Source organism: Crocodylus porosus, unplaced genomic scaffold, assembly GCF_001723895.1.
Source record: "Crocodylus porosus isolate Cpor-Errol unplaced genomic scaffold, CroPor_comp1, whole genome shotgun sequence".
Classification (NCBI taxonomy): domain Eukaryota; kingdom Metazoa; phylum Chordata; order Crocodylia; family Crocodylidae; genus Crocodylus; species Crocodylus porosus.
Genome location: NW_017728926.1, coordinates 6,172,963 through 6,186,118, shown reverse-complemented (window position 1 = coordinate 6,186,118; position 13,156 = coordinate 6,172,963). Strand labels below are relative to the sequence as shown.

The 13,156-nt window shown below is 41.9% G+C and overlaps 2 protein-coding genes across 4 annotated transcripts in view; one reads left to right on the top strand and one right to left on the bottom strand.

The window, feature by feature from the left end:
• The window catches only part of MORN1 (MORN repeat containing 1), a 160,234-nt gene extending 153,765 nt beyond the window's left edge, over window positions 1-6,469 (bottom strand). The window contains exons 1-4 of one of the 2 annotated variants that reach the window (XM_019541279.1): window positions 6,342-6,469; window positions 4,203-4,274; window positions 1,899-1,997; window positions 496-606 (exon numbers count right to left, since the gene is read on the bottom strand). In XM_019541279.1, coding sequence (XP_019396824.1) covers window positions 496-606; window positions 1,899-1,997; window positions 4,203-4,274; window positions 6,342-6,399 — 340 coding nt within the window. In that variant the 5' untranslated portion in view covers window positions 6,400-6,469. The remainder of the gene's footprint in view (window positions 1-495; window positions 607-1,898; window positions 1,998-4,202; window positions 4,275-6,341) is intronic. The other variant, XM_019541278.1, reaches the window with a different exon arrangement.
• A 129-nt stretch (window positions 6,470-6,598) lies between these two features.
• RER1 (retention in endoplasmic reticulum sorting receptor 1) overlaps window positions 6,599-13,156 on the top strand; it is an 11,299-nt gene continuing 4,741 nt past the window's right edge. Inside the window, exons 1-4 of one of the 2 annotated variants that reach the window (XM_019541276.1) lie at window positions 6,599-6,761; window positions 10,531-10,616; window positions 11,416-11,520; window positions 12,705-12,804. In XM_019541276.1, coding sequence (XP_019396821.1) covers window positions 10,536-10,616; window positions 11,416-11,520; window positions 12,705-12,804 — 286 coding nt within the window. In that variant the 5' untranslated portion in view covers window positions 6,599-6,761; window positions 10,531-10,535. The other variant, XM_019541277.1, reaches the window with a different exon arrangement.

Genomic DNA, 13,156 nt, shown 5'->3' with positions numbered 1-13,156 from the left:
CCCTCTCAGCCTTCTCTTGGAGAGGCTGAAGAGGTTAAGATCCCTTAGCCTTTCCTCGTAGGGCCTTCCTGCAGGTCTCCAATCAGACAAATTACATTGGTTCTTAACCTCTCAAAAAAAGATAAAATATAATATATCCTTTCCTAAATGATTTTTAAATGAAGTTTGCTATGCTTGAAACATTCTTCATAAAAAGTCAACGGGAGACAAACACTGAAGGTGCTGACTTCAATACCAAATAAGTTCACTCACAGAAAAATGCTTAATCACATGCCCAATGTTAAACATGTGCATAGTCCTATTGAAGTCAGGGGAACAAATGACATGCCTCTGCTGGAGTCAAAGAATGTATACTACGCTGTGTTAGTTTGATGCCTAGAACAATGGCCTGTTCTAGGTTAGTTTATAGGCACTTCTATAGTAATAGCAATTATCAGGACTTCAGTCACATTAGAATGAATTTTAATCAAAGCTTGCTCAGAGATTCTAACCTACCTTCTCTCATTCCACAAGAGAATTCTCCTTCATATTTCCCACCATCTCTGTATTGCATGACTCCATGTCCATGGAGCTCTCCTAACATGAATTGACCTGAGTAAGTGTTTCCTTGAATTAGACACATGAGAAAGTAAAATTTAAAAAGAAGCAGAAACACCTTTGTCAAATGCAGTTTTCTAATTTTTAAGGTGAAAGTACACTAATAATGGTTCCTATTGTACTTTACTTGCACAGCAGTAGTAGAAGGCATTTTAAAAGACATAAAGTGAATAATTAATAAGTTATTTTTATTATCAGTACAGTCTCATGAAAAAGAAACCTGTTCATTAGATCTTTATCTTAAAACTAATGAATTATAATCCATATTCCTTCAGGTCTTTAAAATTGAAGCACCTTAAAAGATGTCAGTGATGTGTTAAAAAAAGATTCATAATATGTTCTTTTATGGTTAAGGAATGTATAAAAAGTACTTTAATTTCATAGTCAACTTAACAGCTTTTTGATGGCATGTAGTCATTCAAATATTCTATACTGAAGCCTGGGAAATCAGAAGCCTAGTGCTAAAAATACAATTCTGTACAATTACTTTCCCAGGGTGTATATGCCTGCATAATGATATATAACTATATATTTTAATATATTTATTGCATAAACGTGGTACCTGTCCTTTCCATACTGACCAAAGATTGCCAATCATTACAGGTTAGGTGAATGTGGAGGAAGTTGTTGACTTACCCTAAAGAGCAATGAGCAAGCCATAAGGAGCCACAGCAACTCCTAGAGCAACTCCTGGGGCAGTACTGGACATGCTAGCTAGTCCATGTTTACAGCTGAAATTATGCTATTTTTCATGAGCTGCTCTTTACAGAGGACCATACCTCTACTCAAGTAAGACACAAGACTAGAAAAGCGGCAATATGCCAACAAAGAAATGTCCATTGACAAAGCTGTGTGAAGAAACAGGCATAAGATCTGTCGATATTGGGGACAGCTGGTTACAGTAGGTTTAGTCCTGTGCAGACTTCAGCCCGACCCTCTGTGTAACTCCATACGGGTGTGAAGATCTGTCTATGTGGAGATCCTTTCTGGACTGAGACTCTTAATATCAAATGTAAGAGAGAAATCACGTGCTTCTGGTTTACAGTACTACCTGCTGTCACCCACTATCAAAGGCACCTCTTAAGAGCAAATTAAAAATTAACACTATCTATCTTGAAACTGCTTATGTGAGGAAGCCTGAAAAATATGAATTTACACTCCAAGCCTTGAACAACTCAATTACATCAAAGCAGGGTGGTAAATTACAAAACATTATTTTTTTCCTGTACACTCAGTATGTAACCACATGAAGATAAAGGTGTATTAAATGAACATAATGTATTGTGACGAAAAATGCTAACCTGAAGATGCCCAGTATCGCAATCCATTCCCCAAAATTTCACCATCCACAAACTCGCCTTCATAATAACTTCCATCCTTGAATAATAGTTTGCCATGACCTAGGAAACAATATAGTAGTTAAAATGTTCCCTGAATAACAGATTCAAATTACAGTGTCTGCAGAGATACTGTGTATAAAAGGTTTGAGAAGCACATGGAGAATAAGAACCTCTGAGTTCTGATCTCCACTCTGCATAACACAATGAGATTTTGACAAAATTTCTTCCCCTCTGTTATTTAATTTACATACTGGTTGAAAGAAGATAAAATTAAATGTTTTGTAATGGTATTTGAAGAACTTCAATCTATTCCTAGCACTCAATGACACTGTACGTAAGAGACTCCTGAAGAAAGTGTCATAATAAGTGCAATATAGTCTCCTACATATAGGTGAAAATCCTGGCCCTACTGAAATGGATATTTTTTCCATTTAGTTCTACTAGGTTAAATGTCACTTCTACTTTTGTAACCTTTTGAAGACAAAAACTTTACTTTCACGCAAGTCTGCAAGCAACTGTATGGTGTTGATGCTATGCATCAAATGTTAATTATTTGTTCAAAGATAAAAGCAAGAAAACACCATTTTTGTCTTATGTTGCCACAGTCAAATATAACACGTATTTTAGAGACTAGTCAAATGCTACTTATTCCTTAAAGATGATAAAAAAGCTTAATTTAAACTATGATGTTCTTATCTCACACTTTTGGCAAGTTAATCACCTATTGAGGTAGGTGCAGTGCAACTAACTCAGAAAGAAGAGAAGATGTTTTCATTTGAGCAAGTGAGAACAACTTGTAACACATGATGCTATCTTCTCTTCTTCCTCAGTGTCTCAACTCCAGGGGGCTGACAGAATATAAGAAGAGATGTACTAAGAGATGGCTGACTGTTTCTCAGTTATTGTGTTGTCATTGCAGCATCCTATATCATACGTATTTATTTAAAAAAAAAAACTCATACAGATCTTTACTCTGGGTGTGACTACAGATACCATATTTTCTTGCATATACAATGCACTTTTTTCCAAAATTCAATTGCTAGAAATTCAATTGCACATTAAAATTGAGGATATATGATAACAGCAGTTTCTGTCACTTAAGCCTCTAGGGACAAAATGAAAGTAAAGCTGCATGGACTGCAGGCAAGACTCCCCAAGCTGCTGGCTATGGAAACTTTCTCTCTCCCCTGCTCCCCTTCCCTTCCCTCCCCCACTTCAGGGACCCTCAAGAAAGATCTTTTGTTCTTCATTCTGCCTTTTAAAAACAAGGTGCATATTTAATTTGGGGGCATGTTGTATACAAGAAAAGACAATACTCAGAAAAAAGCCTTTTCTCTCGTCGTAATTCTAAGTAAGTCGAGCCCCTTGGGATGGATACTCCGTGCAGCTTTTCCTTCAGCACTTGGCTTGCATGAATATGGCAGAGAGTAAGGCCTGTATTTCTCTAGCTACAGAGCATATTTCTTATACTCCAGAACTAAAGTCAGCAAGTCTATGATTTTCAAGTATGTTAGCCAAATTTGGAACGTCTTAATGCCCAATTTGTTTAAAGATGTTGTAATCTGTATGACCTAGAAACCTTCACATTTTCCTTTTTTTGATTCCTTTGTAATGGATGAAAACCTTTCAAAATCTCAGAGAATTAATCAGCCTTCCAAAAGGTTTCTCCCTGCAATTTCAGAGAACTGCCTTAAAATGCCTATGAAATTGTAAGAGATGGCCATGTTCTACTAGGTACAACATGGCCTTCATTTTAAGGAATGGGGTCTAGAAAGGATGTTTCAGAGTCCATTTTATCATAGTCCTAAAAAAAATCTGAATCACACTTACATTTGTAACCGGCAACTAGAAATTAGGATTATCTTCAAATTTTGGAAAAAAGTAAACATTAATATTTATTGAATGCATGGTGATATTCATCTAATTCGGTTTGCGTGCGTATGAAGGAATAACATAATTTACCTGGATTTTTGCAAACATGCTTTCTCTTAAAGGCATGATAAACTCAGGTAAAAAATCGTCAGTGTTTTTCCTTTAAACGTCTACACTTCATTGCCTATGACAAAGTATAGTAAAAGTTTGGTGTTTATGCTTCGGTTGCTACGCTGACACACACACAACATATACATTGCTTCAGCTATAGTTTATACTAATGTTTGTAAAGACATTCTGAAAATTAAACAAATTACAGCAGTAAATAAAAAATAATAAAAATTACCATAAATACTCATTTCAGTATTATATGGAAAGCTAATCTCCCCTTACCATGTTTTTTTCCTTGTTTCCATTCTCCTTCATACTGGAAAAAGGTATTAGGATAAACATATAGCCCATATCCTGAAAAGAAAAAAGATAATAGACAAAACAGTGAAATACCACGAAATATCTAGCTGAATAATAAAAAGTTGTGCTTGAATGCTAAATAGACTGGTAATACAAGTGTAAAGGGACCCGAGTGTCTTCTTCCTGTATGTTTTTGTATATCTTTGAACATATCTTTAAATCTTTTACTGTTAAAATATATATACACCAAAATAAACACAGGTTTTGTTGAGAATTACATACTTTCCCATAAAAAGATCACAGTTGGCTTGTTATAATCGTAACAATATGGTACTATATGACTCTGCGTAGCACCTCTAGGACCCATGCTGTCCGGGTGTGCATGTTCATCTGCTGTGTCATGGTGGCAACAGAAAGGTAGGCTTCTCTTACATAGAGAAGTGCTACTGTGGCTGGGTGACCCAGAATGTCACTATGCAACAGTTCTTGGGAAACCCTGCTGACATGCTACACTGAAGTGGGAGGCAAACATTAATTCTCCATCAAGAAGCTGGGCGCTCAGAAGTCCTAAGAGCCTTGTGTCAAGTTCCAGACCCCTGGCTCCACTGTAGGGAGCAGGGAAGCCTTGGTTCCCCAGCTACAGGGCACTCTGTGTGGCAAGAGCCAGAGATTAGCAAACAGCCTAGCAGGTGAGCTGGCAGGAAACCATGCTGGCGTTGGATGCAGTTCAGAAGTGTGAAGATTTAACAAAATTAAAGTGGATTACTTTTATTTTTTTCTCAGTTGTGCATTTGATATTCGGAAGAGACTGGCAAGCCTGATTATTTCTAGCATTAAACTGAAACATATCTGAGGTTGAATTTAAAATACTGCAAAGACAACAATATGTTTCATTCTTCCCAAACACAAGTTGGCTGAATGTACTTTGCTGGCACTTTTTGCAGAGGGCAGACCTGAGCAGACATGTGTGCTTAACGGTGGTGTCTGTAAATTCACCCTCTTTCCTTTTCCATGTCCCTCCCCAAAATAGAAAAAGATTCAGAGCTCCTAAAATCAGGCCTGTTTGGTTCTAGGGTTGTGGCTCCATTAAGTTTGAATCCAACACTGCCTTTTCATATATGGAAGGCAGGGAAAATTTGTACCTCGCAGATCTGGGGTGGGCAAAATGGCGGATCCGGCCAGACTTCATTTTGCAGCAGCTTCTGCCCGTGTCATTGTGGCCAATTTCCACGGAGACCCCAGAAGCAGCAGCAGAGCCATGACAGCGCAGGGCCAGGGTTTCCATGGAGATCAGCCTCAGCAGCATTGGCTGGGTCGGGACCAGGGCTGGGATCATGCAGCAGTGACAGTGTGGTCCAGAGCCAGAGCAAAGCCACGATCTGCTGCCTGCATGTCCCTGCTCAGGGCGTGTGGGCAGCAGATTGCAGCTCTGGCCCACGCTGTCACTGCTGCAAGATCCCGGACCCAGAGCAGCTCCTTCCCCAACCATGCACCTTGCCAGCGCTGTTGGGGCCAGTCTCCGTGGAAACCTGAGCCTTGCGCTGTCATGGCTCTGCCGTTCCTGGCGTCTCCTTTGAAACCAGCCACAGTGATGCAGGCAGGGGCTGCTGGGAAATGGACTCTGCCATGGGCCCGGGCTTTGCTTGCTGCCCCAGTCGCAGACTCACCAAAGCAGATCTATTGACTCCCTGGGATCTAGCATTCAGGCAGCGAGGCTGTGCAAAGCTACGCCACCTGTTTCATTTCAACTCACTTCGAGCTTGAAACAGCAAAATCCAAACGAAACGAAGGGCTTCAGAACAGCCTCAAAACGAAAGGCGGCCAGTCGAAACGTTTCGAAAGTTTCAAAACGTTTTGAGTGTTGAAGCAGCCGCCGAGTGGCAGGAGGCAGCGGAGAGCCAGGGCTGCGCTCCGAGCGGCTCCGCAGCCCCACGTGGCTCAGCCCGGGCGGGAGCGCAGCCCTGCCTCTCCCGCAAAGTTTTCCAGTGCCGGGGACGGAGGCCGGATGGGAGAAGCGACTCCACGGACGAGGTCCTTGCCCCGAACGGACCCTGCGCCGAGGCCCGCGGAGGGGCGGGGCAGGGCAGTGCAGCGCAGGGTCGGGGCCCGCCCCCCGCTCACCATCTCGCCGCCGCGCTCTCAGGCCACCCGAGTAGGAGCCGGGCCGCATGGCCGCCATGATATCGCCGAGACGCCGGGCCCTGGCAACCGCCTGCGGCCGCCCATTGGCTCCGCCCCGCCGGGCCCCGCCCCCAGCACGTAGTGAGTGGACGCAATTCCGCGCATGCGCCTCCCACCCGGCTCCGCCCCACCCAACCCGGGAGCCCGCTGAGCCCAGGCAGCACACAGCCCGCCCGCTCCTCGCCCTGCGCCGGCCCCCGGACGCGAGCTGCCCTGCCCCCACATCGTACAGTCGCCCGCGCGACCTCTGACCCTTGCTCCGGAACCGGAACTCGCTTTCTCACCGCGGCTGGCGCCGCCATATTGGGCGCTGTGGAGGCGGGCGGGGGAAGCGGAAGGAGACATCTGGGTCCGGCACCCGTGAGTAGCGGGCGCCCCTAGGTCCCCCCCCCACGGGGCGGTGGGGCCGGGGCCTGTTGTCTGTCGCCCCACTCCCCCGGGAGTTCGCGTGGGGCTCGGCCTGGGCCCGCGGGTGCTGGTGCGTGACGTGACTGGACTGGACTGGGCTGGGCAGGGGGCGGTGCCGGGGCGGGGGAGCGGCGGGGCCTGTCCGTCCCTGGCCCGCGGAAATGTGGCTTCCTCTTCCCTTGTTCTCACCCCCCACTGCCGTCCCACGCTGTCCAGGTCAGCGCCGGGCCGAGCGGCCCCCCTTCCTTACTCGTCCCATCCCCGACGTGCCTTCGTCCCCTGGAGTTTGTGTGTCTGCGTTCCCGGCGCTGGCCTGGACAGGGTCTCCGGCAGGCGCTGCGGTTCCCCTGGCCGGGGCGGGGCGGGGCCGCGGGCAGCTGACAGGCAGCTAGTGCAGGGGCAGGAGCAACAGTCCTTGGAAAAGAAAGGCCACTCCGGGGGGAGCAAGAGCCACCGTGGGGATGAAGCCCTTGAAGATTGCAGGAGACTTGCAGGACTGGCCTGTTGGCTGTAGCGGCTCCACAGCCTGATCGTTTGGACTGCTCTTCGTTGGGAGGGGACTGGTTCATGAATGACTGCAGCCCTGTCTTACTTTGCATCTGTTGGTTTTGTTGCCTTTTGTCTTCAAATACTGCCCCTCCCCCCCAATGTTCTGAATTTCTTGATCATGTTAAAATCCCCTCTTTAATTGTATCCTGGCCTGGATGGACACACGCATGACCACCCGCTCCCACCCAGAGACCCTGATTTCTTAGAGTCCAGGCATGGCCAGCATTTGTCTGTCAAAGTAGAAAGTATAGTTTGCCCTAAGTAATGTGTTTTAAGCAAAGTGTATCTTTAAGGTGGAAAATACATTGTATAAAACCAAATATCACTTCAGTAGCACTCTTGGTAAACTTCCAAACATTCACTTTTGATATTAGTCTAACAAGCAATTTAAATCTGATTCCTTGACTATTGACTTAAAGTCTCAGGTTTGATCAGACACCATTATAACAAATGGATAAAGTTTACACTTTTATTATGAGAGAACCCAGCTGTCAAAAATCTCTTTTCCAATTCACAAACAGGTTCAGGTTAAGATTTGGAATCTTTAACTCTCTTCAAAGCAAATATCAAAAGATGCCCTTCTTGAGTGATTGTATTCTTAATGACATGTTCTTTAGAAATGGTGCTTTTGAGTTGCAAAGTGCATCCACTTGTATTACAGGTTGTTATCAAGGATTATGTTCGTACTTGTAATAGATGCTATTTAAATGCATTGCCAGATTTCATAATGGGATAAAACATGATCATATACTTATTTAGATTTTTAAGTTATCCTACTGAAAAATGGCTGCGTTAATATGTGTTCAGAACTATTTATAAATCGTATTTTATAGACAGGAAAATGTTGACTTATGGTGAAATACTTTGCTATTTGTAGCCATTTTGTTACTGGTTTAAAATAAGATTTGGACATCCCAAAGTAGAAATAATAGTAATAGAAAGAGGAAGTTCTTTATGAACAGAAGCATAATAGGACTTTCAGTTACCCATAGACTTTTTCTCCCCTGCCCTGTGGGACTACTGGGACAGAATAGTGTTTCTCATTTTGGCCACTTGGTGTCAAAGTGCACTTCTGTATTAACTGACATTCTGGGCGTCTTTGGGATACCTTGGTTAAGGTGGGGCTGAAGCTGTAGAGTCCCACTATCAATTCTGCCGTTTCCTCTGGTAGTATAATGGGACCGCTTCCCCCTTCTTCCCCGTGTCGCTAGGGATGGTGCATAGCTTGCAGACTTACCAGCTTCATGGAAATATGGAACTTTAAAATTCTGTGCATGTCTCTTCTATTTAGGATTGATTTTTTTTGTGTGTGTATTTGTCGTCATAATGCAGCATCTAATACATAGTTCAGTCTTTTTGATGTTTTCTGTTTCACTTTTCTAATGCTTTACAAATCTGTGTTGTTTTTTATCTGGGGCTTTTAGAGCACTTTTCTTAATGTCGCATTAACATTAAGGGCTGACATTGCTTGCATTTATCACATAGAGTAATATAGTCCCGCCCCCAGATGAGAATCCAGGAAGTAATGTCAGGTATTGCCTTTGGTGATGTGGCACAATTTGTGGTGCACAGATTCCATTTTATTTTGTTTGTTTTGTATCTTAAGGTGAACTACATCCCTTAAGCTTTGTTAATTAAAAAAAATCAATAGCAGAGGTTTGTTTAAAAGGAATTGAATTTATTACTAGTATATTTTTAACTGCGTTCTAGGTATTCTCCCTCTGTAAGCCTGACTTTGCATAGAGAGAGAAGCTAAGCATTTTCCCACTATGGCTAAGGTGTTCCTGTTGCTACTGAAACAGTTGATTGTGTCAGATGCTTCAGACAACATACAAGTAACTTGTTCTAGATACTAATGATGCAAGTTCTGGAATGAGCCCAGCAGCCAAGTTGTCTAAATATTAGGGCTGTCAATTAATCTGTGTTAATGTGCACGATTTAATGCAAGAACCAATTAATGCATTTATTTTTTTGATGTATGAATTGTGCACATGGTTTTGGAGCCTTCCTCTCCGCTGTCACCACACGATGCCATGTTGTGCCTCCCGCTGCCAGACAGGCAGGGGACACAGCTAGCACGTGGCTTCTGGGGCAAAGGCAGCAGGGCACAGAGACCCAGCTCACAACGGGCAGCCCGCATCCTCCCCACACACAAATCCAGGGGGCACAAATCCCTCATGCCTCCCTTGGTCGTGTGTGTAGTGGTGGGGAACTGCCTCTCTACGCCCCTGGATGAGCCACCTGCAGCTCTGTCCCATGACCCGCCCTTGCCCCAGGGTCCCATTTGCCCCTGCCCCACTCCCTCCCTCACCATGGGGGCCTCCATCTACTGTCTCCTTCCTCTCTACAGACTTGTCCCTGTAGACACTGCCAGGCTGCATTCCTGTAGGGTTACCGTATTTCCAGTTTCAAAAAAGAGGATACCTAATATGACTGGGGAGGAGGGGCAGTGATATGTCTGTGCCCTGCCCTACCCCTTATTCTGAAACCACAGCCCCCCACCCCTCATTCCTGACCCACAGTACCCCACATCCTACCAGGGCTCCAGACCCCCCTGTGGGGATCTCTCCTCCCCAGACTCCAAACCCCACACCCCCACAGCTGCCCACATCTTCACAAATTCCCCCACACACACACACCTCAAACCTCCCCCAAACCATACAAAATATATGCATAATTTTGTATAATTCTGAGTTTTTAGCTGTGAAATTAAAATTGCGAGTAATTTTTTTCTAATCATGATCAAATTTTTTAATCATTTGATAGTCCTACTGAATATATAGTTAAATGCTATTTGGGAGCCTTAAATAGATTCCTTTTGGTTTTGCCATTTGAGTTTCAGTCTAAACATGGTAGGAATGTAGCGCTCTAGTATGTCATTTTGGTATATAGCGATGCTCCTAGCATCAAAGGAAGAGTAGCCAAGGACTCTTGCCCCCATTCCTATCTGTGATTTTTTTTTTGTGTGTGTTTTGGATCTTATTCTTCCTCTTTCTTTTGCTTAATAATTATCCCTGGAGACAGAGGACTTTTATCCATTTTTTTTAACATGGTATTTGCTGTTACCTGCTATCTTATTTCAAACACTATCAAAATGGCATGGGCTATGCTTAAGCTGTAGTAAATTAAATTTAATTTTAATGTCATTTATACAAATGTTTTGTTTCCACAGCAACAATGTCGGAAGGGGACAGCATTGGTGAGTCGGTTCATGGCAAACCTTCAGTGGTCTATAGATTTTTCACAAGGCTTGGACAGGTACGTTTTAAAGTGTTTTGTAGCAATTTATTGATAGTAGGACTCAGTGCTATTTTTCTTTAGCTTATGACCTTTCCTTTCAATTTAAGGAGGCAATTGACTAGTTATATTTTTATGTATATGTAACAGCATGTTACTGAATTTTTTTCAACTCAAACACCTTCATTGTGCTAATTTTTATCAAAAGAAACTTTAAATATAAATTAGTAGAAATAGGGCTACACGTCACTGTACTGCAATGTTGCTACTGGTCTGTGCTTTAGTACTTTCTTTTGGAAGTACTAAAGCATGGCGCAGTATGGGCGATTACTGTAATGAGCGGGCAGTGCACGCTTAGATTTCCTTGCTATGTCGCCCTTATGGTGGCATAGCTGGCAATCGCATGTAGACCTTCATGGTTGCTATGTCTCCATACTGCACTGTACAGTGGTGTAGCACATTGCTATATTGCCATAGGATGATGGGTAGACATAGACCCACTATGTTTATGAAACTAACATTTATCTAGTTAAGACTGAAAACATCATGAAAGTTTTAAATCATAAGTGTTTTCAGTGAGTGTGTTTAGCATTTAAAAACCAGAATATGAGTAACCTAGAAATGAAAAGAAAACCTACTAGTAAGGTGTGTCTGATTAAAATAGAAGAATGTAAACAGCATATATAGCGCAAAGTAAACTAGACTTGGAAAATATTTTTAATATTTAACTGATCTTTTATCCCAAAATATCTTGTGCATCTATACTTACAGTATTTAACAGTATTCTGTAATAAACAATGTTGTGTTAATTTCTGTCTAGATCTACCAATCCTGGTTAGACAAATCTACTCCCTACACAGCAGTGCGATGGATTGTAACTTTGGGGTTAAGTTTTATCTACATGATTAGAGTTTATATACTACAGGTAAATAAGCTGAACCTATTCCTAGCTTTTTTAACAATTCTATTAAGTTTAATATAACAAATAGGCTATTTTGTAATTGTTCAGATGCAAGTTATTAGAATGAATAATCCATTTCACTGAAGCACATGAAAAAGTAAATCGTGGACCAAACAAGAGTGTTTCAAAAGTTTAAATCTGTAAGAAGATATGGGACTAAATAAGAAAACTGAAAAAAGTTTGATAAAATAGGCATTCCTAATGCAGCTACCTTTTGCAGTTTGAAAAAGAAATGGGAGTCAATTGCTTTTTTCTTTTTGTAGATTGTCATTTTTTTCAGAATCCATAGGATTTTATGTTTTGTATACCATGTAAATACATAATTGTTTTCTTCAGTAGTTAGGAAAAATGTTTGAGTTGCTTTGTCCTTGTTAGAGCCTTCAGGTTGAAATGTGGCTGTGATTAAAGCTAGCTGTTACGTGACGGGTGGTGGTGAGGAGAGGTCCATTGAAGCATTCCAATGAAATGGCACAATACATTTTAGAAAACGTCTCTTATTGGTGTTTTATCTTCCAATTTAAAGCTGCTTAACTTGTTTAGGTTCCAACAATTCTCTTTTACCAGGAAACTTGCAAAGAATTTCTGGATTGGCACTCTTATCACTATAAGCATGCAACAGACTTCATCCTTACTAATCTTTTTCATGTCCATCCAAAATTCAGTTAAGAACAGGAGTACTAATATTCCTTGAACATCACAGACAGAATTGCACTCTTGTTTAGACCAGCTTCAAGGTGTACTATGGCTTTCATTACTTTAGTAGTGTCCCTATTTGAGTGTTGAACTTTTCCAGGATTAAAACCTTTAAACTTGATGATAAAGTTAAAAGAAATTGCAGCAGGCTGTGAAATTAAGTAACACCAGTATATATGATGGAGCACTTGAATCTATGTGAATTGTCTGTGAGTACTTTCCTTTCATCATAGATGGATAATGACTTTCTCTTTCCCTTTGATTGCCCTGTGATGACAGCTCAAAAAAATGAGTATATTCTAGCATTTAGTCCAGAATTTTTTCACCTATGAAGGAAACAGTTCTTTTAGGGAAGCAACTGAGATGCTTTAAAAAACTGATTTTGTTCTTGACCAAATAAATATGTTAAGCTGTCTTGATATTTTCAGCCTGATTTATTTTTCTCTCTTTCCAAGGGTTGGTATATCGTGACATATGCCTTGGGAATCTACCACCTAAATCTCTTCATAGCTTTTTTGTCCCCAAAGGTAGACCCTTCTCTAATGGAAGACTCAGGTATAGTGCACAGGACTCAATGCCATAATTTTGAACTGAATTTCCAAATCGCTTGACATTTTAACATTTTCAGAGAAGTGAGAACCATATCTAGTAATAGTGTCATGAGGATAATTTTAAAAACAGCAGTGCAAAAAGCTCTGTTTTTGTAGTAGTTTCCATTTAGGGATCTAAAAGCGTTTTATAAATAGTAAATTAGATCTTTGATATCCTCCTCCCAAAAATGCAGAAATAAAGACAGACTTAAGCTAATGCAACTAAAAATTCTTCTATGCATGTGGATTAACTCAACTGAATGTTCACATTCATCATCACAATCTGTGGATACCTTGTCATGAATCCACAGATGCAT